This window comes from Galeopterus variegatus, unplaced genomic scaffold (assembly GCF_000696425.1).
Source record: "Galeopterus variegatus unplaced genomic scaffold, G_variegatus-3.0.2 Scaffold376, whole genome shotgun sequence".
NCBI lineage: Eukaryota > Metazoa > Chordata > Mammalia > Dermoptera > Cynocephalidae > Galeopterus > Galeopterus variegatus.
In genome coordinates, this window is record NW_007726487.1 from 467,790 (window position 1) to 495,025 (window position 27,236).

The 27,236-nt window shown below is 54.4% G+C and overlaps 1 protein-coding gene across 2 annotated transcripts in view; it reads left to right on the forward strand.

Moving 5' to 3' along the window:
- The first annotated feature begins 1,546 nt into the window (after positions 1 to 1,546).
- Positions 1,547 to 27,236, forward strand: part of TEX264 (testis expressed 264) — a 31,090-nt gene continuing 5,400 nt past the window's right edge. Inside the window, exons 1-4 of one of the 2 annotated variants that reach the window (XM_008568126.1) lie at positions 1,547 to 1,631; positions 2,554 to 2,619; positions 4,598 to 4,880; positions 15,210 to 15,431. In XM_008568126.1, coding sequence (XP_008566348.1) covers positions 4,623 to 4,880; positions 15,210 to 15,431 — 480 coding nt within the window. In that variant the 5' untranslated portion in view covers positions 1,547 to 1,631; positions 2,554 to 2,619; positions 4,598 to 4,622. Of the gene's footprint in view, positions 1,632 to 2,180; positions 2,389 to 2,553; positions 2,620 to 4,597; positions 4,881 to 15,209; positions 15,432 to 27,236 lie in introns of those variants that run through there. The other variant, XM_008568127.1, reaches the window with a different exon arrangement.

The window sequence follows — 27,236 nt, forward strand, 5'->3', positions numbered from 1 at the left end:
GTCTGAAGGAAGTGAGCAGAGAGGACAAGATGAGGAAAGAGCAGCTCCAGACAACAATTTCCTGGGAGAAGCTAGCTCATCAGCTTCTAAGAAGCAGGAGAGTTGACTGTGCAGACACTGCAGGCAGAAACTGTCTCCAAGCCAGTGCCATGGCCCCTCCTTGTGCACAGAAAAGGGAAATCCTTCCATGGGTATCTAGCACACCTGCCTGGGTGGGGCACCTGAAGAATTTGATCACATGCCTGATATTCACAGGTAAAACAGCTGTGCTGGCCCGGCCCTGAGTGCCCATGAGAGGCCAGCTGCCCATTCTTCCAGGCTGCCCAGAAGGCTGGGACAGATTTGGCCCTGTGGACGAGATTCAATCTTTCTTGCCTGTGAAAGGAAGAATGTGAAACAGAGAAAAGGAAGCCAGGATTAGGACTGCCTCTGGATGCCCAGCCTGCCCTTTGCAAGTGCAGTAGTGGGATCCATAAGAATATGTAACACTTCATGGCTGCTGACTTTCTCCATGGCTGCCTTCTTGGTGTCCTCATCAGTGATCCCCCTCGCAAACATCAATCCTTGTCAGGAGCACCAGGATAGCTCTTGGCTCAGCCTGTCTTATAGCCAAGGTTATGAGCATACTTGTCACCTTCCCCAACTCCTCTACTGCAAATCTGGGCCTCTCAGGAGGGCAGAGTTTTATCTTTGGGTCTCTAGCAGAGTGATTTGTAGTTTGTAAGTCCTCAGAAAGATTGAACTTGTCTTCAAGGAGCTTACACTCGACCTGAGAGTTACCTGGGTTACGCTAAACCAGAAGGGCAGACCAGCGTCCCCCAGCCACACCCAGGGACTGAGGGCGGAGCCTTGAAGGAGTGTATTCCCCTGGAATGTGAGCTCTAGGAAGTCAGGGCCTTGCTTCTGTCCATTCAGTATCCCCAGCCCCTAGAACTGTCCTGGCAGGGAGTGGTACTCAATAAACGTTGGATGAATGAATGAACACCCTTGTACTCACGGAAGGGGGTTGGGTGGAGGCAGGAAGCATATATTTGCGCCGTCCAGAGGTTGGACCCACCAGCTTCTTCCCTGAACCCAGACTGGTGTAAAACCGGAGCAAATGACCCTGTCTTGCTTGGTTCCCAGGTCTGTCGTGAAGCCTCAGTAGGAGAAAGTGGCAGGACTGGTGGTACAAACACCAGAGGCTGACAATATTGTGCTGCACCTCCCTAACCTGTAGAAACGCTCCTCCCCGATCCCGGCTTCCTGGACCCCAGCTGGCCCTCTACTGCGGGCCACCGGTCTGATTTCCTTCCACGGCTGGTGACGGGCTGTCGCTGTGGTGCTACCGCCAACCCAGAAGCCCTGTGGTGTTGCCGACTCACCTTCTGCAACCCAGTAGTTTGTTGGAGGCGGGAAGGTGTGCGCTGTGCTCCACCCTAGCCACCTCCGGGAATCGGCGCACGCCCCTTACCGCCGAGACGGGGCGGGGCAAGCCTTCGCTCTCCAGGTCCCGCGCGCACGCGTCTCGGCCACGGCCACGTCCCGCCGCGAGAGGGGGCGGAGCGAGCGTGCGCAGCGGGCGCGCGCAGGCCCCGCGACTAGCCCCGAGCTGTCTGTGCGATCGGCGTCCGCGGTGGGCGGCTGCTGAGGTGAGGGTCGGACCTGAAGAGAGGCGTCCCCGCCGGGGCGTGGGGCTGGGACCCCTGTCTGCCTTGGCACCTCAGGGCTCTCCGCGTCCCCTCCGTGACGCCCTGGCCTGGGTCGCTCTTTGCGTCTTATCCACAGCTGGCCCCGGCCGGGTCCGAGGGCCTAAACACGACCTTGGGCCAGCCCCTACCATCCCGGGCCCCTTACTGTCTCGGTCGCTGGTTGCAGGGCACGCCCCGGGGCAATGGAGCTGTGGAGAGACAGAGCCAGGAGTTACGTCTTAACTCCGCCCCCGTGCCCCAAAGCCGCGCATCGCTGCCTGGGCTGCAAACTTTAGCGTCCCTTAAGTTGCGGATGTGAATGGCACTCCGCCAGTCGTGCGCTAAGAGAAAGGGGCTGGGTAAATCGGTGAGTCTCTGGGTGAGGAGGGGCCCCCCTCTTCCTGTGCAGGCCCCTCGGAGCCGCTGTTTTCCAGCTCCAGGCTAGTGCCAAAGTTTTGGCGGCGGCGGGGCCCTTTAAGGGTCCAGCCCTTCGCAGCGGCGCAAGTGAGCGGCACCAGGAAGCCAGCGCCGGGCGGCCCTCCCTGACGCTCACCTTCAGTCTGCTGGAGGCGTTCATCCCGGCCAAAGAGCCGAGGCCCGTGAGAGGACACAGCCTGCCTGTGGTCAGCGGCGGGGGCTGTTTCGGCCCTAAGTGTGGTGGCTGGAGCCCTCCATGAAGAGGAGCATGATCAGGGTCCTAGTGAAGAGCCCTGATATTGTGAGGCTGGGTTTGGCTTCTGATTTCCCCAAGGGGACTGAGGGTGGGGTGGGGGTGCCTGAAGAGGCCCCGGTGGGCTTTCCCTGAAAAGGGGTTAGTCAGGTCATTGTGCCTATCTCAGTAGTTATCTCCTGGGCTGGGTTGACTGTTCTTTTTCGCCCCCAGCACTGGAGCACTTGGCCTTTGCCGCGCTGGATGACATGAGTTGCTAAAAGTGAGCCTGGCTTTCAGGTGAGCCTCTCCAGCCCTTTTAAATTTTCTCTCGAGTATGGGGGAAATTCGCATTGCCCCTCTGTCTTCCTTTGCTGACCAAAGCTCTGGGGCTCCCAGGTGCATTTCCCCCCCTTTCGGAGCAGATTGAGAGATGAGGGGAAGAGAAAGGTGGAAAGTTAAGTTCCCTTGAGGAGACAGAAAGTGTGCAGCTGAGAGGGTAGGTCAGAGCGAGGGCTTGTCACTCCCAAAGCAAGTGGTGGTCTACATGCTGAGAGCTTCCAGTCTCGGGTTCAGAGATGTCCAACGTGGTTGAAATGCTTGGGCTTTTCTGGAAGTCAGTCACTAGGGAGGGGAGAGAAAGTAGAAATGGGAGCCTGGAGTCAGTCTGCCTTGGTTCCCATTGCCTGCATTTTGGTACATGTGGCTCTGTTTCATACCTGTGACCTTGGGCAAATCACTTAACCTACAACCACTTGTTTTCTGATCCATACCTACCTGTTTGGATTATTTTGTGGATTAGTGAAGTAGCTATGTTTCAACATTTAAACAGTGTGTGGCATATAGTAAGTGCTTAGTGGAAGATTTATCATCATCATTATCATCAACGAAACTAGAAGCAAGACTAACTGGGGTCAAGATGAGTAGGACAGGGAATGCATGTGGAAAAGATAGAGAAACTTACCAGCGGGAGCATAGATGGCTGAGCAGACCAGTGGGAGGCACCTCAATGTCATGACACTGAAGGTTTAGAAATTTACTTTGCCTCTTTGTGAGGTAAATGCTGTGGGCTCATTGACTCCAAAGATGATTTTTCAGCATAAAATCTTAATTCCCAACCTACAGGGAAAAAAGAATTCTGTAGAGCTAAGTTTTCCATAGGGCTGAAGCATTGCCTTTTCAGCTTCAAAAACCTTTAAAATTTTAAATATTAATTTAAAATAATTGGGGTGGAAATGTTCCCCAAGGGGTCACATGCTTCTCTTCTTCTTTAAACAGTCTTTTCTGGACTGTGATTTTTTTTTTCTCTTGGGCACCTCAGGTCAAGCCCTCTGTGTAAGAGGGTTAGGCCTCTGGACCCAAGGTGGGTGGAGGCCTAGGCAGTCTGCCTTGAATCGCTCACACACTGACCTCTGTTGTGTTCCTGAGCCTGCTTTTGTGTGGCTTCTCTGCCTCTTATGGATAACTGTTACTTCTCCCTATTGTGTGTCTCCACTTCTAGCAGTCTTTTCCTTCTACTTCTTGTTTCCAATCTTCTATGGGATGGAAAAGTGGGATGAAGCTTGTTAGCATTGATGGTTCAAGTCTGGGAAGCTTAGTGCTGGACTTTGTTCTGGCTGCTCAGGCTGTTTTGCTTTGGTCTCTCCTCTGGTTCTGGATGGGTGAGCTTGCTGGATAGCAAGGCCCCTGCAGGCCAGATGTACTTAGCAAGGGACAGTTTCCTATGAAATTCTCTTCCTGTGGCATGTTTTTCCCCCTAGGGTTTCGTTCCTCAGGGTTGCCCTGTTTGTTAATAAGTGTTTAGACCCTAACGTTTGCCCGTCCTCTCTCTGCCAGTGGTCCCTGAGGCATGGGGAATCTGGACTGGCAGTGTGGCTCAGCTGTGAGAAGGAAGAGGCAATGTGGGAAAAAACAGGCTGGCTAGTGTCTGGCCCATCTTGGAGGAGACTGATTAGGGTCAGGAGTATGTCCCTGGTTGACTCACATCTGTGCCCTTCTGTGACTCAGTTTCCCCAGGTGTGACCAGGGCTGCCAGCTGACAGGCACAGCTGCTCCGAGAGCTTCAACAACTGTGATTAAGAAATAAAGAGGCTTGTGGCTTCAGTCATCCTTTGTAGCTCCCTTCTAGGTCACTCTTATGTGTAAACACCTCTGGCCCCTCCCTCTCCTGGGTCAGAGCACCCAAGGCAGGGCTGAGTTTGGGCCAGAACCGGCTGGTGGGCAGGTAGGCACTTGGTCAGAGCAGGCTCCTAGCCTCCTCTCCCTTCTGTCTCCTTAGGGTGCAGTGTGGGGGGCCCAGAGCCATGTCGGACCTGCTACTACTTGGCCTGATTGGGGGCCTGACTCTGCTACTGCTGCTGACACTGCTGGCTTTTGCCGGGTACTCAGGGCTGCTGGCTGGGGTGGCAGTGAGTGCTGGCTCACCCCCGATCCGCAACATCACTGTGGCCTACAAGTTCCACATGGGGCCTTATGGTGAGACTGGGCGGCTTTTCACTGAGAGCTGCAGCGTCTCCCCCAAGCTCCGTTCCATCGCTGTCTACTATGACAATCCCCACATGGTAAGGAGACTCCCTGGGGTTCTGCCACATGGATGGACCTGGGCTGGGGCTTGTTGGGGGAGGGGAATTTTGGTTTCTGAGGAATGGGTGGAGAAATCTTTGAGCTGGTCCTATAGATCACCTCCTCTTTGAGTGTGAAGTCCCTTCCAGATTTAGCCTGAACTTCTGCTTCAGGCATTTATTTGCTGGCTTTCTACTTGCCAAGTTCTGATTCCCCTTGCTCATGGTTACTCATGGATTTCTGAGTGCAGTGGACCATACCACAGTGAATCCCTAGCTTCTGTCGGGACTTTGGTCCCCTGCCTCCTCTTCTTGCTGTGCCTCCCTCTTCCATCTCCATTTGGGGCCAGTGCTCTAAGGCCAGGCCATTCAGATTCTGCTTTCTCTCTGGGGTTGCATTTTGTTTCTATGCTCTCCTTCCCTCAGATCTCCTGCCGTGGCTGTAGGGGGCTGAGAGGGCAGCCCCTGTGCATGGGGCTTGGACTCTCACCTCTCCAGCAATTTTGGTGCCCCGACCCAGTGATATGGCATTTCCTTAGACTTCAAGATGCCTCATTGGGTGAGGGCCCAGGGGGGCAAGTGGAGCCAGATGAGTGTCCAGGAGGCTGGAGTCAGAAACTAACTCAACATCACTGGCACCCTGTGGGTGTCTGGCTGTTCTTAGACCTTTCAGTGAGTCAGGGCTTGTCAATGTAGCCTCCTAACATGCTATGGGGTGGTGCCCACAGCTGGATGGGCTGGCTGCTCTGCCAAGAGTTCTTCAGCCTCCAGTTCCAAGCCATGCCAGACCAAGCATTTAGAATCCTCATCTCTGATTTCCTTGCCTGGAGAGCTCAAGTGGACAAACCCTACAGCCTACCCACCATCTGCTGACCAGACCTCACTGGGGCACTCAGTTGAAACAAGGATGTGTTGATTTCCTCTGTGTGCCAGGTTCTGCTCTATATCTGCACTATAGGGTTGAGTCAGACCTGGCCCTGCCCTCAGGGGACTCCATGTGGCTGGCAAGTCAGTCCCACACAAATGATTCTCCAATGAGGCGCTGTGCCTGATGTCTGCAGAACTTTGAGCTGTGGTTCAGGGAGGATGCAGGTGTGCCAAGGAGGCTCAGAGAAGAGGTGGATTTCGCTGGGCCTTCTCACATGAGTAGAATTTTGCTGTGCAGGGAAGATCCACTTGGCTAAAAAAATTACAAGAAAAAAGGCCTGAAGACATGGGATGATGGGAAGTGTGGCCAGTGGACATGTGGGTGGAGAAAGAGGTGGAATGGTTCACTGCACCAGGTGGTGGGGAGGCACAGCACGTTGGAAGGAAGGGTGCAGCACAATCTGCTACCTTCGTTTTAGGAAGCTAACTGGAGGGCAGGTGGAGGAGGGCAGGAGATGAGGCAGAGAGGCCATCAGAAAGATGGCTTGGCCCAGGCTAGCGGTGACATGGGCTTGTGAGAGATGAGTAGATATTGAGGTTTTACAGTCGCATGTCTGGGAGATGGCACTAACTGAAGTCAGGAGCACTGAGGCTTGAGCGGGATGGGGCAGGCTGGCCTTTTACATTTCTGAGTTCTGAGTGGGAAGCACCTAGTCCAGATGCCCAATCCCCACCCTTTCCAGGGTCTGGTGTCTGAAAGTTCCTGCCTCTCCCACACTTGGCCCAGCCGGAGCCCTCTTTAATGCCCCAGTGGAAGAGAGGAGGGTCCTGGCGGCTGCCTCTTTCCTCATCAGCATGTCTGCCTGTTTTGGAAGCAGCACATTGCCTCTTGGGTCAGAGGTGCTAATTCCAGGATGGGAAAGGGCCAAGGCAGCAGGGTACCTTGGGGTCAGTGCTGGAGGTGGGTCCAGGGAAGAGTGACATAGAAGAACCTGGCCTAGCCACTGCCTCCACACAGCCCACTATGCAACTCTCCCAAAGATGTGGACCCCAAGGGATGAGTCCTGGGTGTCCAGGGTTGGCTGGACACAGTTTGTCTTGGTTGGTGCTGGTCTTGGGGATAGTGGCCTGAAAGCATAGTCTCGAGGCTATGAGTCCCCCATTCTGATTTTGTCCTGTTGCTGTCCTGCTGATCTCAGGAATATACATAACCTTTTTGAGCCTCTATTTCATCATCTGCAGAGTAGCAATAAAAATACCTGCCTCACAGGTAGGCTGGCCAGGGTTAAGTGATATGGGTGAGGCATTCATCCCAGCACCTGGTCTTCAACTGATGTTTAACACAACAAAGAAAAGGGTGGTAAAAACGTTCATATTAGCATATGCCAAGGGGTCGGACCGAGCACTCATGATCCAGGCCTAGTTCCTTGGCCTGGCTGTAGACATCTGGCTGGCACAGAGGGTGAATGAACAGGTCAAGGTGGCCCCTCTGATCCTGCCCCTTCCAATCCTAGGTCACTCCATAAGACACCTGTGTCCCCATTTAGAGCTGGGTCACACCCTGGCACCTGGGGTGGCTCAGGGACGCTTCGGTCCCCACCTGCTCTGGAAGCTGGGCAATGAATACTCTTCTTGGTGGAGATTGTAAAAGGTTCAAGGAAACACAGATCCCCAGGGTTCAGTTTCTCGTGTCTATCATAGACTATCTGATTTATAAGGACCTACAGCCTCCTCGTCCATGCTCCTGATATCATGGTGGAGGAAACTGAGGTTCAGATAGGAGGAATGATGTACTGATCTCACTCTTTTTGTTTTTATTCAGCAAATATTTAAGTACCTGATCTGTGCCAAGCTCTTTGCTGGGCACTGGGGCCTCTCAGTGGGGTGTCAGACAGGAGAGGCCCCACACAGTCCTGGGGAAGGCTGAGAACCCAAGCTTTCTGCACCCTGGGCTGCCTCCACCAGCATGTTAGCATGGGGCCCTTCATCTTCTGGCTGTCAGAGAAAGACAGGCTATAGGCTGACCTTTTGAGGGTCCTCCCCCCACTTCTCCCTCCCCAGCCCAGCACAACAGGAGCCAGATCTGCTTCTCTGAGTGTGGGGAGGAAGCAAGGCTGTTTCAGGCTTCTGAGGGGGGCAGTGAGTAACCACGTTTAAGGTGCCACCTGGCTTTGGATGCTGTCCACCCCTGTGAGGTGTAGACTGACAGCTTTCTATCCATACTCCTTGGCTCCTGGCCTCATCTGGGCAAGGAAGCCTTGTCCCTGAGAAAGGCCTGGCAAGGCCCTACCTAGTCTGTGTGGGCCCAGGAAGTGGCACAAGAAAGGGTACCACCAAAGGCAGGATAGAGGCAGTTGCTGTGGACTCTTTCATATCAGATGCTGCTTGAGCTGTTAATCAGCCTTGTGTCCTGGAATCCTGTATGGGAGGAGGCTACAAGGTCTGGGTGAGTGGTTCCTGTGAGGCTCAAGGGAGGATTCTGTTCCCCATCTCTGAGGGCCTTGGCATGGTTGGAGGTGTGGAGGAGAGGAAGGTGGGAACATGTGTCGGTAAGTGAACAGACCTTGGCAACTGTTCATAGGTGTCCCTTTCCCCTCCAGTGCCCAGCATTCGTGGAATGTGGGCCATTTCCTCTTCAAGGTACCCAGGATACCCAAGGATGAGTTCCAGAGACAAGGGTCAGGTGTAGGTGGATATCATATCAGTCGCAGATCTGCCTCCCCTCCTCTGCCCACCCCGCCACTGCACTGCCCTTACATAGCTGGGGAAGGGTCCTGGCTGGAAAAACTGCTCTGCCCTCATCCCTGCTTCTGAAGTGGGTGCTGGGGGTTTAGAAAGAGACTTCAGCCTTCCCTTCTGGCCCTGGTCTCTCTGGGAGCCTTCAGTGTTGGAGGGAAAGGAAGGAGCTGGGAGGATCCCAAGCATCTCACTTGATCCTGGCTAGATCTGGCATGTGGACAGGTCCCAGTGGCTGGGCTGCTGTCACTGCTCACGTGTACGTCTTGTCTGCCAGCCTGGCCCTCCACCTCCCGCCCCACCCTTCGCTGCCACCACCTCTGCTGCTACGTTTGGGTCTTAAGCAACCTGCCTACTTGCTCTTGTGGGGAGCCTGGCATAGAGACAAGAGTGGCGTGGCAGCCAGTTCAGTTTTTCCTGGCTGAGATGGGCCTGGATCTGCTACTTACATCCCCCACCTAGGAGGGAGTGCTTGCCCAGGCGTGGAGTAGGTGGAAGAACTGGTGGCACTTGGGTTCTGCCTTTAGTAGACTGCCACCAAAACCCCTTTTTTCTGCTGAGATGGGCCTGGATCTGCTACTTACATCCCCCACCTAGGAGGGAGTGCTTGCCCAGGCATGGAGTAGGTGGAAGAACTGGTGGCACTTGGGTTCTGCCTTTAGTAGACTGCCACCAAAACCCCTTTTTTCTCTTAGTCCACTGAGAATCAACGCCTGGGGCTACCAAGTCTGCAGGGGCTGAGGCTGGTGAGAGTTCCGACTTAGGCCTATGCCACACTACTCCCTGCTATTTGTGTGTGGAGTGGTACCCCACTCCATGCTTCCTGAAGGCACTTAGATCAGATGGAGCCCAGGAAGGGGTGAGGGAGTAGGATTTCCCAGGGTTGACCTCCTCAACAGGGCAATGGGAATGTGGGCTGGGCTGATGTTTCCTGAGGCTCCAGGCCATCTGCTACTCCAATTACCCAATGATTATTTTCTGCCAGATGGATTCCAGGCTTTTGCTCTGCAGCAGGCTAACTATGTGGGACAGGTCTGGAAAGGTGAGAGCCCCTTTCTGTCCACTAGAGCTGCCCTTGGAAGGAAGGTGAGGTACAGTGTGAGAGGAGAGGGCTTTGGATTCATCTTTCTGGGTTTGAGTTGAGGCTCTGCAGCTTACCAACACATGACTCTGGGTTAGTCACTTGGCCTCTCCTCATCTTTTTTGTTTTGTTTTGTTTTGTTTTGGCAACTGTCCGATATGGGGATCCGAACCCTTGACCTTGGTGTCACGAGGCAATGCTCTAACCAGCTGAGCTAACCAGCCAGCTTTCTCATCTTCAGATGGGGATAAAAGAATCCCTATCTCAGGGGTTTTTTAATGGGGACTAAATGATAAGGATAAGGCTCAATAACTGGCCCAAAATAGGTACATAGCACTCTTTTTTTAATTTTTTTTTCGTGACCGGTAAGGGGATCGCAACCCTTGGTGTGGTGTCACCTGCACCGCGCTCAGCCAGTGAGAGCATGGGCCATTCCTATATAGGATCCGAACCCACGGTGGGAGCGTCGCTGAGCTCTCAGCGCTGCACTCTCCCGAGCGCGCCACGGGGCCGGCCCGTACATAGCACTCTTTTTTTAATTTTTTTTTCGTGACCGGTAAGGGGATCGCAACCCTTGGTGTGGTGTCACCTGCACCGCGCTCAGCCAGTGAGAGCATGGGCCATTCCTATATAGGATCCGAACCCACGGTGGGAGCATCGCTGAGCTCTCAGCGCTGCACTCTCCCGAGCGCGCCACGGGGCCGGCCCGTACATAGCACTCTTGATGTCCAACCCTGCCTCTGAGGGCCTTGTGCCAGTGGGACTTTGTACTCCTCGGAACCCTGCCTCCTGCAGGTCGCCTGAGACATGCCAGGAGATGCAGTGCAGGGAAAAGCCATTGTGAAGCCTATTCCTAGCCAGGGCCTATTTCTCGTTCTCCCAAGTGGTTGTGGGTTGTGTGGTACAGATGTGGAGCTGGTCTGCTTGGGTGTGAATCCTGACTCCAACACTGACTTGCTGTGTGACCTTTGCTGAGTGGCTTAGTTCTCTGGGCTTTAGGAGCAGGGTTGATAATGGTACCTACCTCAGGGGGCTGTCTGGATTTAACAAGCTGATGTGTGGAAGGCAGTTACTGGGTGAATGCCTTGTCATATACCAGCTGTTGTTGTTAAGATTATTCTGTGGGGAGGAAAAGAGGAAGGTTCCTAAAGACTTCTAAGTGGGAATTTTCAGAAAGCCCCTGGACCTCCCTTTGAAGGTTGGCATCCTATTGTCTCCTCCCTTCCCCTCAAGCCTGAAGGATGGGTCCTGTCCTCTGGCCTGGCTGTCTTCATCATCCCATTTCCTGACTGGTACCTGCCACGGTGTGCCTTTGGGCACCAGCTGCTCAGAGAAGTTGGACACATAGGGCTTGGTATGTTGACCTATAGCACCTGGGAGGGTAAACCAGGCCCTGCATCCAACCTCCAGTAATGGGCAGGTGTAGCTGCTCTGTTATTCTGGGAGTACCCGTGTAGGGCACTGCCTCTCCTCTCCTTATTTTGGACAGCTCTGGGTGGGGGGGCTGGCATGGGAGGGATCAGGGCAGCCTTCTGGGTCTGGGGTTGGCAGATGGTGTAGCTGTCCCTGTCAGGTTTTGCAGGTTGTGAGCCTGGGCTGGCCAGTTCTACTGAACCCAATAGCCCAGTTTGGTCCGGGCCAGCTGACACCATTTCTTTTTACTGGATACTGGAAGATATCAGTCTTGTCCAGTGTCCAGACTCAGTGAAGTCTTGGCCAGGCAGGGGCCCTGAGATGGCTCTCTTCACTATGGTCTCACACAACAGGGTTAGAAGGAGCCGGGGACCAGCCTTTGGACCAGCTCATACATGGAAGCTTCAGGTTCTAAGCAGACTGTCCTCTTCTTACAATGCTAGGACTCAGGAGGCTTCACAGTCCAAAGGAGATGCTCTGGGGCCTGGCATGCCCCTGTCTCTTTCCTGGTACTCTTGCTTCAAGGGCAGATCCTGGGTGAGGTTGCCTTTACCCAAAGTGGTGGTGGGTCTAGCCACTGCTCTGTCTCCCTGGTATGGTTCCTTGCTGGTGCTAGTTCCGGTCCAGCTCTTTTTTCTGGGCACAGGTACCCAGAGAAATGGCTGATACTGGGAGCAAAGGGAGCGGGCAGGTAGAACTAGGAGGCCCTGGCCTACATCTCAAGGTTAAGCTCAAATAAGGATGTTTCATTGACCCAAGATGAATGGGGTCTCTTGCCATTAGGGATCTCTACCTTCTGAGCCCTTGACAACCTTAGTAGGCTGTTCCCCTGAAGGAGAGTCTGGGCTTTCCTGGGAGGCTAAGGAAGCCTTCTCTTCTATTGGACCAGACTTGCCACTCATTGGATTATCTTAGGGTCTGTCCCATCTCCTTTCTGGTGCCTGGTTCGGCTGCTTCCTGGCTCCAGCTTGACACAGGGCTGCTTAGCAGGTGGTGGGCTTGCTGAGAGATCTCTTAGGCTGCATCTTAGCCACTGGCCAGGGCAGGAGAGGGGGCAGGAATTGTCCTCACCTGTGGAATTGGGGTGTTGCTCAGGCAGGAAGAGAGCCCCTATGCTCCACACATCTCCAGGATCCTGGGAACCCTGTCTTGTTAGCTACCTCCCTCCACTGTGACAGGAGCTCCTCCCTTTCTCCAGGTGGAGGGAGAGGTTTGCTCATGGTTCAGGGCCTGTGTGTGCAGGTGTGTGTATGCATGTACTATCACTGATCATGCCCCAAGAATTCTCTGTGTGCGCAAGATCCTAGACCCTTCTGCCTAGAAGCCTGAAGTGGGGGCACAGATGGGGAGGCCATCAGTTACAGTGCAGCATGAAACTTTGGTTTACTCAGTATTTGGGATCAGAGAGGAGGGGCTGCTTGGTGGGGAACAACAGAAGGCTTTGAGGAGGAGGGTTGAGTTGAATCTTACAGGATGGGCAGGAGTTTCCCAGGCAGAAGGGACACTGGAATAGGGTGAAGAAGGACATTTCAGGCAGAGGAAGTAGCTTACGCAAAGGCAGGAAGCATGAGAGGACGTGGCCTGTTGGGGAGCTGCAAATAGTTCCATGTGGGCATGTGCGGGGGTGTGGCGGGTGAGGAGGCTGGCAAGGCAGGCTTGGCCAGAGCCTGGATCTGTCCCTCCCTCTGCCACGCAGATACTCAGTGGGTGCCTGCCCGTCTGGGCTCTGGCCCCTACTGGGGCCTGGGGCTACAGAAAGGGAGTGCAAAGTGAGTGTGTGGACAAATCTGGGCAGTGTTGTATGGGCCACTCTAAGCAACAGCCTTGCATGCTGGGCATGTGCATTTAGTTTCATTCTAGATGTGAATTGGGAACCATTGAGAGATTCTAAGCAGGGTGTTCATGTGTTCCGGTGTCTTTGGGGGACCGAAGAGGGAATTGAGCTGGGAGCCCCATGAAAGCTGCTGAAGTGATTCAGGAAAGACCCGGGGACCCAAACCCAGGCAGGCCAAGGGGCAGAGAGGAGAGATAAGTAACCTTCTACCCATTTCTCCACTTAACCTATATTGGATGTACAGCATAGGTTGCTGGGATTGGGGACATGAATTTGTGGCAGGTACTGTCCCTTGATCTGTCCACCTGCCAGAACTTCTTGCCTATCTGGCTAGTATCAAGTGTTGGGGCATGAGTGGGGCAGTTCCACCATCTAGAGACGAAAGGTGGTACTACAGTGATCTGTGCCTCTGCCTGGGTGGGGTGGGAGGAGCTTCAAGTCAAGAGAAGTAACTGTGTTGCCAGGTAGACTTGATGTGGGCAAGAAAGTTTACAGCAAAATATTGGGGGTTGGGGAGTGTTGGGGGAGGAGGGGGATGCCACCGAGCCACCTTGAAAGGCTCCCCAAGCGGGCATTTGAACCTGAAGGATGGGCGGGAAGGAGCTGCATTCAGAGGTTTGGGTGGATGGGCATTTGGGTGGACTGTATCACAACTACTAATAACTAACAACAATTATGGAGCACTTGTTGAGTGCTGGACTTGGGATAAACCCTCATGAAGTATCTCATTTACTATGACAGTTCTGTTAGTAGATATCAAGGAACTGGGCTCCAAAAAGCCAAGGAACTGGTCCAGGATCACACAACCCAAGATTCACACCTTGGCCTGCCTCTCTCCAGCTGTGGTTTTGACCACTGCACGATATTGCCTGCCACTAAAACTCTGAGCCAGGGTTGATGCCATAGGATTCAAAGGGGACAGCAAGGGAACCAGTGCCACGGAGAGCTGGGCGTGATGCCTGGGGTTTGCTCAGAGGTGAGAGCCTGAAATAGGTGCCGAAGTCCTAGGCAAAGTGTGACTCTAAGGCAGGGCTAGGTTGGCCAGAGTAGAGGGGACCTATCAGGGCCAAGAAACCCTCAGAAGATTGCTGTCAGGGCTTGGAAAGGGCTGTAATGGGAGTGCAGAGGCAAGCACAGGTAATAATGACTTCACAGTGCTGGGAAGGTGGGCTGGGGAGAGGAGTAAGTGGAAGTAGTAGGAGAAAGGAGGCTTCAGATCAAGTGAAACCTGGGATTGAGAACACAAGATCTGTGGTGAGTCTTCTGGATTCAGGAACACATTCCCCTGGAGGCCCACCCTCAGGGCTGGTACAGACTTAGGTGGCAAGAAAGCTGACATGGGAAATAGGTAGCAGAAGGTAAGACGAACTAGGGCCCTCTGATGCCAGGAGGACAGTGAGTGCTGGGACTTGCAGGCCTTTGGTCAGTCCTAGAAAGTGTTGGAGGCTCACCTAAGAGCCCCACCTGGCTGGGGTTTCTGGGAGCCAGGGGAGGGAGATTAGGTGGGGAGGGGAGTCAGGAGTGCAGGCAGTAGGGGTCCAGGAGAGACTTGGAGGGGAATGAGCAGTCTCTGGCTTAGCCAGGAAGGGACTGGAAAAGTGGGGCAAGTCCGGGATGGGGCATGGGTTGGAGGAGAGGTCTGGAGGCCTTGGTGATGGTGGCTGGCTCTACCCGAGGGACTAGGAGGATTCCCTGCAGAATTAACATCAGTAACCCAGAGTTGCACATGATCCCACGTCCTGACCAGCACTTCCCATAGCCCCTCCACAGCCAGGTGCCACGTTCTTACCCTGTCCTCTTTAACCTGTGCTCAGGCATGCACACGCACATGCACACACGTGCATGCACTCTTGCTTTCCTGGGGCATGACACTTAAGGGCTCTGGGCTCTTTTCTTTTTACCTACTCCACAGTTTTGCTTCCTTGCTTGCCATAATTTCTCTGCCAGGGAAGCCTGCTCTCCTCCAGAGGTAAGAGGGTAGTTAGCTAATAGGGCTGTGCTGGATCCAGGCCCCAGCATCAGCTCGCCTGCAGTCCTGCCAATGGCCCTGGGAGAGTGGGGGCCCCCCTCAGGTGGGCTGTGTGGAGGGCGATGGTTCAGAGGTCCTCACTGTCTTTTCCTCTCCTGGGCTTCTAGCGGGCAGAGACCAAGTCTGATTCCTCACCATGACTCACGGGTCTCCAGCATGGGGCGTGGCATGTTTGTTGAAGGAGTAAATGAAGGGGTGGATGAAAGTCCTATAACAGGATACCATATAGGCAGGGGCCACAGATGGGTTCCAGCAGGAAAATAGCCAGCTCCATCCTGGTATCTGGGGCTGCATGGCCTGAGCTGAGGCAGAAGGTCTGAGGACCTCTTTCCTTTGCCCAACTCTGACATCCCTGCTCTGCCTCCCCAGGTGCTCCCTGAGAAGTGCCGCTGTGCAGTAGGCAGTATTCTGAGTGAAGGTGAGGAGTCACCCTCCCCTGAGCTCATCCACCTCTACCAGAAATTTGGCTTCAAGGTATTCTCCTTCCCGGCACCCAGCCACGTGGTGACAGCCACCTTCCCGTACACCACTGCCCTATCCATCTGGCTGGCTACCCGCCGTGTCCATCCTGCATTGGACACCTACATCAAGGTGAGGCACAGGACTGGTGTGTGTGTCGGGGTAGCCAGGTCCCTTAGGTGGGAACTGGGGAGAACTGCCCAAGATGAGAGGAAGAGATGGTTCTGGGAGAGCAGCACTGTGGGGCCTTTATGGAGCAGGTGCCTGTGGAGCTAGGAAGATGGGCAGAGTCTGTTGGCATCCCTTTCAAATGACCTAGAACTTATCGGGGCCAGAGTGTCTCCCAAGAACATGGAGAGCTTGTTGAGATATGTGGCCTCATCAGTTCGGCTGTGGCTTTGACCAGACACGTCTTTAGTGCTCAGCCTGCACTCTGGCTCAGATGGATGGATAGGCCCACCTTGTCCCCATCCTTCTGGAGGCCTGAGGCTCCTAGTGGCTGGGTAGGCCCCAGGCATCCATGTGTTGCCCTGGCCCTGCCTCTGCATGGGCTTATGCATCTGCTCGCTGAGCACAGGACTGGAGCAGCAATGGCAGGCTCTGTCTCCTTTACTTTCTGACTTGGTCATTGGGCAATGCTGGCAGCCCAGCCTGCCTGGATGACGGAGGAGAGCCAGCCACCAGGAGGCCTGACGGGGGCCTCTGTCTACAGAGATTTTAAAAATTTGCTCTGTTGTACATCTCTCCTCTTCTAAACATGTTGTAAACCTGGGAAATGACCCCAGTTTGGGCTTGGAAGTGATTATTTATTTATTAATTTAACTTTATTGAGTGTCTGTGTGCCAGGTGCTGTGCTGGGCATGATGTGAAATGTTGTTATGTGAAATAAGCTTTTGCAGTGAGGTGATGAAGATAGGTAATAATTGCCAGACAAAAATGGGACACGTGCTAGGAAAGAATATGGTGAGAAAAGTCGGGGAACCAACTTGGACAGAGTGGTCAGGGACAGCCTCTTGGATGAAGAAACCTCAAGGCAGAGTCCTAGAAGAGCCTTTGGAGAAGAGGCAAGAACGTTGTAAGTGGAGCAGGATGAGTAGTACAAGTTTGATATAAATGCAGTGGGATGTCACTGCAGTGTTCCAACCAGGAAAGTAAGACGATCAGAGCCACATGTATACAAGATGGGCTGTCCCATCCCCAGGCAGGGTGAGACTGGACTAGGTGAAGGTGCTTTAGGAGGCTGTCGTGAATGCCAATGTGAATGGCAGCACTGTGGGCTGGGCCAGTGGCAGTAGAGATGCAGACAAGGGTGGAGATTTACAATGTGTTTTGGGGTAGAACTGATGGTCTTTGGGTATATTGGCTTTTGGGGGAGGGGAGGATGTGGGAGGAGTCCCAGAGGGCTCTGCTTCCTTCCGGACTGGGCAGGTGGGTTCATAGTGATGCTTTTCATTGAGATGTGGGGAACTGAGGGAAGACCTGGTTTTGGGGAAAGACCAGCTCTGTGGGCTGTGTCAGTGGCGCTGCCTTAGAGACATATGAGTGGGAATGTGGAGATGTGTAGAGTCTGGAGTTCAGAGAGGGCCGGGCTGGTGGTTATGTTTGGGGACATCACCCTGTTGACAGCATTGACCTGGGAGGCTGCCCTGGGCCTGCTGGCCTTTGTGGAACCAGGCAGTCAGTGAACAGCCTGTGGCAGCAAGGGCTATGCAGAGGGCCTGGCCAGTGTGGCTGAGGTCAGGGAACGGGGTAAGAGAGTCAGCTTGAGTGAGAGCTTGGTGCTTTTGGAGGAGCATTGCGACTTCGTTTTCTAGAGCAGCTTTGGGCAAGGGACAGGGCACTGGTGATAGAAATGGGACCTGAGACAGGTCCTGGGTAAGGTGGTGTGAGTCTGGTGTTAGTGCTGGGGAATGAATAAGTAAAGCCCTGGATCCCCAGCTGTGGCCTTGGTGGTCAAGGATAGGGCTGAAGAAACAGGGCTGAGAAGACCTAGAAACAGGAAGGCTGTTGTGGTGGGAGGGTGGGGGCACAGGTAGGACAGAGGCAAGTTTCCTTTGTGAGCCAAAGGGTGGCGGCCAGAAAGGGTGCTGAGGGGGATGTGCTTGAGGGTTGGGGTTGGGCTGGAGGTGGGAGAGCCGGCTGGTGAGGAGTGCAGCAAGGGAGACATCAGTGCCTTAGGCCAGCTCTGCATGCCACCTTGGGGTTGGGGGTGTGGTCCTTCATTTCACTCAAGGAAGGGCTGGTTTGCGGTATCTCTGGTCCTGTCTGTACCATCCTCAACCTCAAGAGCCAGTCTGGAGGAGCACCCCCTGGGATGAGACTTCCTGGGTTCTAGACCTCAGAACAGGGCACATGACATGTGGTGTGGTGGCGAGCAACTCAGCCACCAAAGCCTTTTCCTGGCTTCAGGGGTTTATTTTTAGACACCTTTGTCCAAATTTCCCGGCCCCTGACAGCTTCACAAGTTGCCTGGTTTTGACGTCACCTCTTTGATGAAAGCCCTTCCTTTTTTCTTCCCCTCCTGTGGGAGCCTGTCAGCTGTGCTCTGGACTCAGTTCTCCTGGGGTGGGGGCTGGGATGAGGAAGCCAGGGGTACAAGGGAGAGCAAGGGGCTTCTCCTAGAGGTGTCTGTGAGGCTTGGCTGCCAACTGGGAGAAAGAGGCCAGGCTGCCCACAGAGGAGGCATAGCTTAAGGTCCTCAGCTTGTTGTGGTGGCAGGAGATGGGGGTCGCCTCTGCCCTTGTGTTTTCCCTGACTTTGTATCCTGGAGAACAAAGCCAGGGGAGAGATGAGGAAGAGACTGGCTCTGTTTGCTGGTTACAGCCTGCAGTGTACAAGGAGTGGCCCTGTGCCTCTCAGCCCAGGAGACAGCGAGAGGAGAGTATAAGGCTCCCTCTCAGCCTGTCTTCTTCCTCACTGCCCTGGGATCAGAGGAAGGAGGCTACTAATGAGACTCTGGGCACTTCTGACTCTACCAGCTCCAACAGCTGGCTGCCTTTAACTGTGTATGCTTGTGTGTGCGTGTGTGTGCTTGCTCTTCCTTTTCTCTCTGGATCTGGGACTGCTGTGAAGGTTCTTCAGATGAAATGACAGCAGCCGTCAGCTTGCTGTTTCAGGAGAGGTGAGGGAGGCTAGGAACCCTGCTGCCAGGAGGAGGGCAGAAAGGGCTTGGCAGGCTCACCTGCCTCCCCAGAGGCTGGAATGAGGGTCAGGGATGAGTGGGTCTCAGAGCTTTGGGTTGGGGAGGTGGAGAGCAGCTGCTATCTTGGCAATTGCAGATGTGCTTGAGTCTGGGGCAGGATTGGTCTCATGGAACAGCAAGGGACCTGGGGGTCACTGCAAGGAGCCCAAAGGGAAACTTTTGTGGGGCCTCTCTAGGGATTGCTTTGAGTTTTGTGGTGTGTCACAGCCTCTGGCTCTCTGACCAGCCTTCCCCAGCTTGGGAGACTGAGCTATAAGGGGCTGAACCTCTGCCTTTTTCCACATAAACTACTGGGGTCCTCCAGGCTGAGTATTCTGGGATGGTATGAGTGTGAGGGATCCCTGGGTCCTGGGTGACCATCACTCTATATGGAAGATGCTCCAGCTTTTTCAGGCTGCTCCGCTGGAATCCAAGGAAGTGGCCTCCAGGGCAGGGGAAGATTACTCCTTGAGTCCCAGGAAGGGGGCATCTTCTGGCAGCTGCAGGAAGGAACTGAGCTTCCTTGAAATTGCAGGCCTGCAGAAGAGATGGGGCCTAGATGTGAGACCAGAGCAATGGGCAGAGGCCCCTAAATTCACGGCAGGGTAGAATCAGTCTTAATGAGTGTCCAGGGAAGGCTTTCGGGCACATAGAGCAGACCAAGACTGAATGTTGGGCCTGGGCATCCCGTGTGTGGGATTGTGTGTGAAAGGTCCCTAGCATAGTACTTGGCTCATGTCTGTTGCAGTTGGCAGGGGAGATCATTGAGGGTGTTAGACTGGCCCAGCCAAGCCCCCTGTGCCTGACTTCCCTCCTGGCATGGTCCAGAATCTTCTCCCTTAACCACCTTCCCCAGGGTCTCTGATTTCTGGGAGTTTTCTTGGGAGGATCTTTGTAAAAATGGTTTGAGTGTTTTCTCCCAAATTTAGGGAGACACAGGGCATCGTCCATGTGGTGGCTGTTTGGCTGGGGAGTGTAGGCAGGCCTTGAAGGTTAGACATTGGCCTTTTCTGCATAGAAATGGAGAGAAGGAGGGGGAGGGGTTATTGATGGGATATAGTGAGCCTGTGAGGGGAACCTTGGTGGCAGAGTTCTAGGACAGCTGAGTTGACTGGGGTTGCCCTACCAGGGGTTTAAAGGGGGCAGGGACCCCAGACCATAGTTCTCAGACTGCTCTGCTGAGGTGCCCTGTGACCAACAGCCTGGGGTGGGGGCTGCATTTGGACCCTTACCTGCATCAGCTGGAGTTGTTTTTCCTGTTGGTTTTACAAACCAGATGATATCCTAAGCTTTTGTTTGGAAGAGGGCTTCTGAGGCTCAACTGGCTTGAAAAACCTCTGTACTGAATGAAGTATACCACTGGGCAGATGCCCCCTCTACCCCTGACCAACTGCATGTCTGTTTCAGATCCTGAGGATGCTGTGGCAACTGCAGTGTTAGTAGAGCTGGAAGGCAGCAGGGCCCATCCTTTGTGCAGGTAGGGGGTGGCAGCTCCCCAGAAGAGGCCATTATTTCTGGGCGAGCATGACTGATTGGAAGCTAGACCTGGAGGGGAGCCTTAGGGGGCTGCAAGTTGGAGGTCTCTCTGGGGCAGTGGTGACTGAGCTCCCAAGTGGTGGGTGATAGCATGGCAGTGCCATGGGGCAGCCAGCTGGCATCTAACTATTAGGGCCCCAGCAGGGTGTCCGCAGAAGTGGGTTAGCCTGTTGGGATGGGCAGAAGCTTGCAGCAGCCTGGTCAGAGCCTGGGTTCTATCTAGTAGGCTCAGAACCCTCTTGTTGTCCTCTTAGCCTGCCTCGGCCACTCTGAGGGAGTCAGTGGTTGGCTCTGAGTCCGCACTGGGTCCAGAATACCCATGGGGAGCAACAGGGCCGTGGCAGTGGGAATCCAGGTGAGGGAGCCTCAACAGGAATGTGGAATCTGTGTTCATCTGCCTCTTTCTGCCTATCACCTTTGCTGAGCTAACATGAGAGGGTTCCAAGCTTTATTTTTAATAAGGGAGGCCCATTTGGTACCTCATTTCCATCACTTAGCAGTCATTTACTGAGCCCTCTTTTGTGTGGTATTGTTCTTGGCACAGGGGAATGAGCTAGGAGGCAGTCATAGGGTCCTAATCAAAGCCAGCATTCCCATTGTTTTACAAACGGGGAGACTAAGGCCTAAGGAGAGGAGGTTACCCAAGGTCAAGGGATGAAGCAGTGGCTGATCCACTATGCTGAGGATTATTACGATGGTTACATGCCATTTGCCACTGTCCTGTGCATGAGTGGGGCTGGGACTGAGAAGCTGAGGACTTGTCATGAATTTGGGATACACTTGGGATGGTGCCCCAGGGTGGGCCTGGGATGGCAGTACTGTGGCCCAACATCCATTTGACCCTCTGTCTCCAGCCCTGGTGGTCAGAGTTGGGGGCTGAGGCTGCCAGTCTGGAAGACTGCTGGGGAAGCCAGAGGCAAAGGACAGGAAGAGCCTGTCTGCCCATTTGCCCAGCAGGCGCTCATTAAGGGAAGCCTTGGCAGCTGCTCTGGGCACAGGAAGCAGCTGTCACATGTGCCTTATTGGGCCTCACATCCTCACCCTCAGTGAGGTAGAGGCAGCTCCATTCCCAGTCTTCCCTCACTGGGTCTCCAGGGCCAGTTCACCTACCAGTGCTGCCATCTGCTAATTGGCCTGCTCTGGCACAGGGAGGAGGGTACTCAGCAGCGCCAGGACCTCTTTCCTCCTCCATCTCCCCCAGCCACAGAGCTTAACAATGCCTAGGGGAGGGCTGGGATGGATTCTCTGGGAAAGACAAAATAAGCTTTGTGGGGTGGTGGCATTTGGGCTGAGCCTGGAAGAATGGGCAGTGTTCTCCAAGTGGGAAGGCAGGTCAGGCAGGGGCACTGATTTGGTGGCAGGCATGACTTGTGTATCCAGTGAGGTTGGAGTGCAGGGTAGGAGCAAGAGTTTGGGCCCAAGAAGTTTGCCTGCGTTCTGCAGGCCTAGGGAGCCACTGATGGTGTCTGAGCAGATGAATGACAGTGTCTAGGCTGGGCTTCAGAACAAGATTCTTGAGCACTGGAAGATGCGGAGGAAGACCTGGATCCATAGCCAAACTGTGAATGAGGGTAACAGAAGTTAGCTGAGAATAGTAGTGACTCTTCACTCCTGGATTCCCACAGGCTGAGAGGAGACCCTCCTGTGTGCCAGGGCTTGGCTTCCCTTGCTCCCCTTAGGGAGCTTCCCCCTGGGTATTGAGTTGTGGGAGGACCCACAGGAGGCCAGTCTTCTCACTCTGTTGGACTAGGCACTGGGACCTGCTCCTCAGCCTCTCTGGCTTTACCCTTCCTTCCTCCCCTCCCCCAGGACTGAAAGCACAAAGCCAGCCTTTGCTGGGGTGGCGTGGGAGCCACCGCTCTCGAAATACCAGCTCATAGCTTGGCAGCCCTGCAGGACCCTGGGGGCTGAGGCTTGTCTGGATGGTGCTGTGGGGTTGGGCCATCACCCCCAGGCAGATGGGACTGACTTACCAGGGAAGAATTCTGTTGCTCTTCTCCAGAACACTTGAGATTCATAACTAAGGAGAAGGTAGAGGTTCCAAGGAGGGAAATTGTCCCCTTCCCCCTCCCCAGCAGAACAAGTCTGCCCTTTAGCAGAGCCCTCAGATAAGGAGAGGCTAGCTGTTTAGTTATGCAGACAGGAAACCTAAGGCTCCTTTCCTGAGGAGTGGAGAGGATGTCAGAGGTGCCAGTGGAGATAAGAAACTCAGGGCCTTCTCCTCTCTCCCTTCTGTCCCCTGTCTCCTCTCCATCCCCACTTGCCCACTTGTCCTTCCCCTCTGGCACTTCTTGACTCCTCTGGCTCCCAGGTGCTTGGCCTCATGGCTCCATCTGCACTGAGCAGCCTTCCTGCTGCTGGATAATCAGTCAGCAACATTTTTGTCAGCTTGTAAGCAGGACAGGGCTCAAGGTCCTTGACTGCACAGACTCTGCAAAGAGTGACTGGATCTTGGAGAGGGGGTGGTTTATGGAGCCTATGATGGTAGAGGTATCATCTGGGAGGCCATGGCTCCCCTCCCAGATTTGTAAGGGAGAATGGTGGGGTCTTGGGGCTGACCCACCCAATGCTCTAGCTGAGCTTCCCATAGGTTACTCATTCCCATGCTCCCCGGCCTTCTGGTCCTGACCTAAGAGGGGCCAAGAAGGCCAGAGCAGGGCTGAGCTGAGGTTGTATAATGGCTATCTGGGCCCTGGAGAAAGGAAAAGCTGAGGAAGGCTGTAGGATGAGTGCCTTTCCAGTCCATCAGGGCACTAGGGTGTTTGAGAGACTGTGTCCTATGTACCTACTCAGAGGGAATCATCCTTCGCCTGCTCCTCAGTCCCCCAGCCCACTCTGGTGCCTGACTGCTGCCTGGCCCCGCCCTCCATGGATCGCCGAGGAAGCCAGGGCCTGGGAAGTGCCAGGGAGATGAGCAGAGGTGTAAATTGTGTGGCAGGCTGCCGGCTCTGAGGTGAAAATGAAAAGTCTTCAGGCAGCGGCAGCAGCAGGCACAGCAGGCTGGGGTGCCAGGCACAGCACCCCCTGCCCCGCCCCACTCTCCCTCATCCCTTCCCCCTTCTGCAGTCTTCTCCAGGCTCCCACCCAGGCCTGGCCCTGCCTGCCTGGTTCCTCTGCCATCCCCTGCCTTTCCGGAAGACTCCCAGACCAGCCCAGGGTTAGACCTCACCCCAAGAGGGCCTTCATCTCTTGCTTCCATTATATTTGCTAATTGGCTGACTGGTGCACAGAAAAATGGGCCATACTTTAGTTAACTTTGTGTCTTAATGTTTGTGGTAGTCCCTCTATTGATTCTTTTTAGGTTTTCCAAGCAAACAATTCCCTTATTTTTAAATAATGATGTTTTTATCCATTCTTTCCAGTTCCTCACTTCTTTTGGGATCATCTGTTCTAATCCTTCTATTTCATAGTTGGGGAAATTGAGGCTTAGAGGAGAGCCACCCACTTGTCAATAGCTAAGCCAAAGCTCTGGGCTTCTGAGCCTGGGACCTTCTTTCCCCTTCATGGCAATCCTGTTTCACTCCCTGTCTCCTTTGCCTGATATTTTTAGGGCTTTGGGCCCTCCTACTATGAGTGGGGAGGGAAGAGGGTACTCACCAGTCCTTCTGCAAGCTCTTCCTGCTAGCATAGCAGGTCTCCCAGAGCACCCCACAGGCAGGTTTAGGTTCTGGGCTAGGGGCTGCTGTGAGGCCTGGTGGGGATGAGAGGAAGCCAAGGAGAGGGAAGTTGAAGGAGGTTAGGACAGAATAATAACAATGTGCTACATTCTAGCCTCAGCCTCCCTGCTGTGCCTCCCCCCAGGCACTTTGCTTGCAAGATGCAGATCGGTTGCCTGAGGGGCCTCCAGGGTCTGAGCCCATACTTGCATGGGGGCTGTGTGCCGACGGGTGCATGGTGGTGTCTGTGTAATTAAAAATGAGCATGCATCACTTCTCCCAGTGAAGTCACCACCTCGGATAGGATGCAACAGCTGCTTGCTGCATGTGTGTCCTCCTGGCTATCCAGACTGGCCCAGAGGGATGGAGTAGGATTGGACGGCTCAGGGTTAACAGGGAGGCCCAGTGCCCCTCACCCCAGTGAGGCAGGAGGTAAGGAGCTGCGATGGGGAGGGGATGCATTGGGCAGATCTCATCCCTTTTTGGGCCTAGAGCTAGGAGATGTGTGGCCCACCCAGTCCTTGGCCTGTATCCATGCCTCCTCCTTCTGGGCATTTGTGGCCACCTAGCTCTGAGCAAGCCCAGATTCTGGGCAGGCTGGAGGTAGAATCCACCCTCAGCCTCCAGTCTGGGCCTGACCTCTTCTGTCTTCTATCCCTCTTCACCCCTAGCTGAAGCCAGGGCACAGGCTGATGTTCTGAGAGCAAAACACTAAATGAGGATAGTTCAGGTGCTCTGTCTTACCTCCGTCCTCCCTCTCCTCTAATTCAGAAAGACCTGCCAGGAGAGGCACCATGAGTCCTGTGGGATAACATCAGCCTAGCGTACCAGGCTGGCCCCTTTGTGGGACCTGAGCTGAGTGGGCTGAATGCTTCCGCGCCCCCTCATCCCGAGATATGCTCAGCCTGAGCTGAGGAATGTGTGTGTGCTATGTTCTGCCGATAGCTGAGGCAGTGGCACTGTAAAAGCCTCGTGTAAGGTGGGTGAGCTGCTCTTTCCCTTGTCCACCAGCATCCCTGGTGAGTGAGCTGGTATTGGTGCAGGGGAGGGTGGGGAAGGGTGTAAGTGCCAGTGACTGAGGTTTCCTAGAAATTCCTACATCGTGGGTGGTGTCCTCTGTCCCCTCCTTGTTTCTGCTTGTGGAAGACCCAGGTGGGAGGGAAGGCCTAGACATGTGTCTGAAGAATTGGAACTCCTGAATCCAGTGTCCAGCAGTTCCTGGAAGCACCTTGGCACAATTCCCTGACTTCTTCCTGTTAAGTGGAGAGCACTATGGATGTCTGCATCTCTCCAACCTTGGAGAGTGGCCTTATGGTTTGCTTGAGTCTGTATGGGAGTAAGCTGCTATGGGTTGTGGGCTTGTCAGATGGCCAGTGGCTTCAGTGGCCAGCGCAGGTACCCTTGTCCCTACAGCACCTCTGGTTGTCTGGGCTGTGGAAGGATTTGTGCCCAGGAATATGAGGACTCCAGACCCATCCAGTCGCCTTTTTCCAGCAGTCCCAGCATAGAGGTGGTATGGAATTGAGCTGATGTTCTTGGCCATTGGCAGTCTACTCTCCAAGGGCTCCCTGGGGCTAGCTGGGGAGAGGCAGCTTGCCTTGCCTTCCTCCAGTGATTTTTCCAATATTTACCAGCTCATAGACATGCTGCCCAGGCCATAGCTCTTGCTCTGCAGTGAGGACCTGAGAGCCAGCCATGGCCACCCTCTCCTCCTTCAGAGGTTGCACCTGGCAGGAAAAGAGCTTGTTCTCTTTGCCTGATCACTCAGGGACAGGGCATATGGCTATTCCTGCTCCCTCATCCTCCAACCTCAGCCTCCACTAGACTCATTCTTGCTTAGTGGGCAGAGCATGGAAGAGAGAGGGGTCTCCCAGGAAGGGTTGCGGGAGCGGCTATAAGCCCTTTCCCTGCCTATGTGCCTGGCTTGAAAGTTCATCCCTTTGCCTTCTTCCTGTCCCTTCTCTGCTCCTGAGTCTGAATTTTGACAGGGCTCAGTATGTACTATAATGATATGGGGCTGAGCAGTCAATGGGATTTTAATTAGCTCCCTGCCTCCCTCCAGTAGGGAGGGCCAGGGGTTCCCAGGTGGCAGGGGGTAGGACCAGGCTGGGTTTGGGTCAGAGGCTGCCCTGCCAGGGGCCTGAAGGCAGGCTTGGGCAGTTAGTGCTCCCTGTGTGGCATGCTGTGAGGAGGGAGGGCCTGGCAAGGAAGGAAGGGTTGTGTAGCTGGGCCACAGTTTTCCCTCCATCCTCCATCTCCCCGTTCCTCTGTTCTCCCTGATGGCTTTGAGATGAAGGCGACTGTGAGGATGGAGGATGCAGTTTCCATGGCAACGGGGTTGTCCACAGCCAGGCAACTTCAGAGCCCAGCTCTCTGGAGGAGGCAGATGCGCAGAGCAGCCACAGAGCTGCCTCCCGCCTGCCAATGAGGGGGCTGGCAGAGCAGGTGGCACAGGGTAGGTGCCTGGTGCTGCCCACCCTGATGCCCAACCTAGAAGAGAGGGTAGAAAGAACACTACTCCCTTTTATCATCGCTACTACTGCCAAGCTCCTCCAGAAGGGAAGCTAGTGAGGTGGGCTTAGTGTTGGCAGGGGTTGGGGTAGGGTCCCCATTGTCCCTGGCATCTCTGGGTGGACACAGGCTTCAGTCTCTGGGAACATCCTCAAAAGCTAGCTGTCTGTAGCTCTTGAGATAGCCAATGGCCACTCATGGCTTCCCTTTGGACCCTTCAAATACTCAGAGCAGGAGGATACTGGTGAAGGACATGCCCTGACTGGATTCGGGGACACTTTTCTTCCTTCTGGCTACCAGGGAAGGACCTGGACCTTTTTCAGGGAGGCTCCCTGGCCTCGATGACCTGGTCTAGTTTGCTGAGTGAGGCTAAGGTTCGGCAGATGCTGCCTCTAAGTGTTGGCATTTGAGGGCCCCCAGAGCCTGGTAGCTCCAGCTTCCTTACATCATGTTCTTGTTCAGCCTCCTCCTGAGTACCAGGGCTGGGGTGGGCAGGTAGAGAAGCAAAGGCAGCCATCGGTATGATTAGAGATGGGAGGAGTTGGAAATGTGGACTCATGAGATGGAGGAGGCTTGGAGTGCACCCAGGTTGGCAAACAAGATTGGACTGAAACTATTAAAAATAATGACTTTGTTTCACTGACCTTGGAAGCATCAGGGGTAGGGTTTTCCGCTCTGCAGTTGAGCACATGGAAACTTGGGATGAAAAGCTCTGCCTGGGTCACCTGTGGATTTAGAGGCTGAGCCGCAGCTAGACCTGGGCCAGGCCATCACCTCCCACATGGCTTCCTAGATGCACCCTCCCTCCAGCTGGCTACTGAGGGTCCTAGCTGATAAGCCTTTCAGGCTTACTCCTCCTTTCCTTTTTCTTCTGTGGGCTTGTTTTTACTGCTGTTCACTTGCTTTATTTGGAGGAGGGTTGGCCCTAGGGTTGGCCAGGCAGGCTGACAAGTGGAGTCCTAGAGTGGCTTCTCCCCACCAGGCAATAAGTCTCTCATTACTGCTAAGTGGAAAGCTCATTTCAGAGCTCTTGGAGAGAGCCGGGCGGGTGCT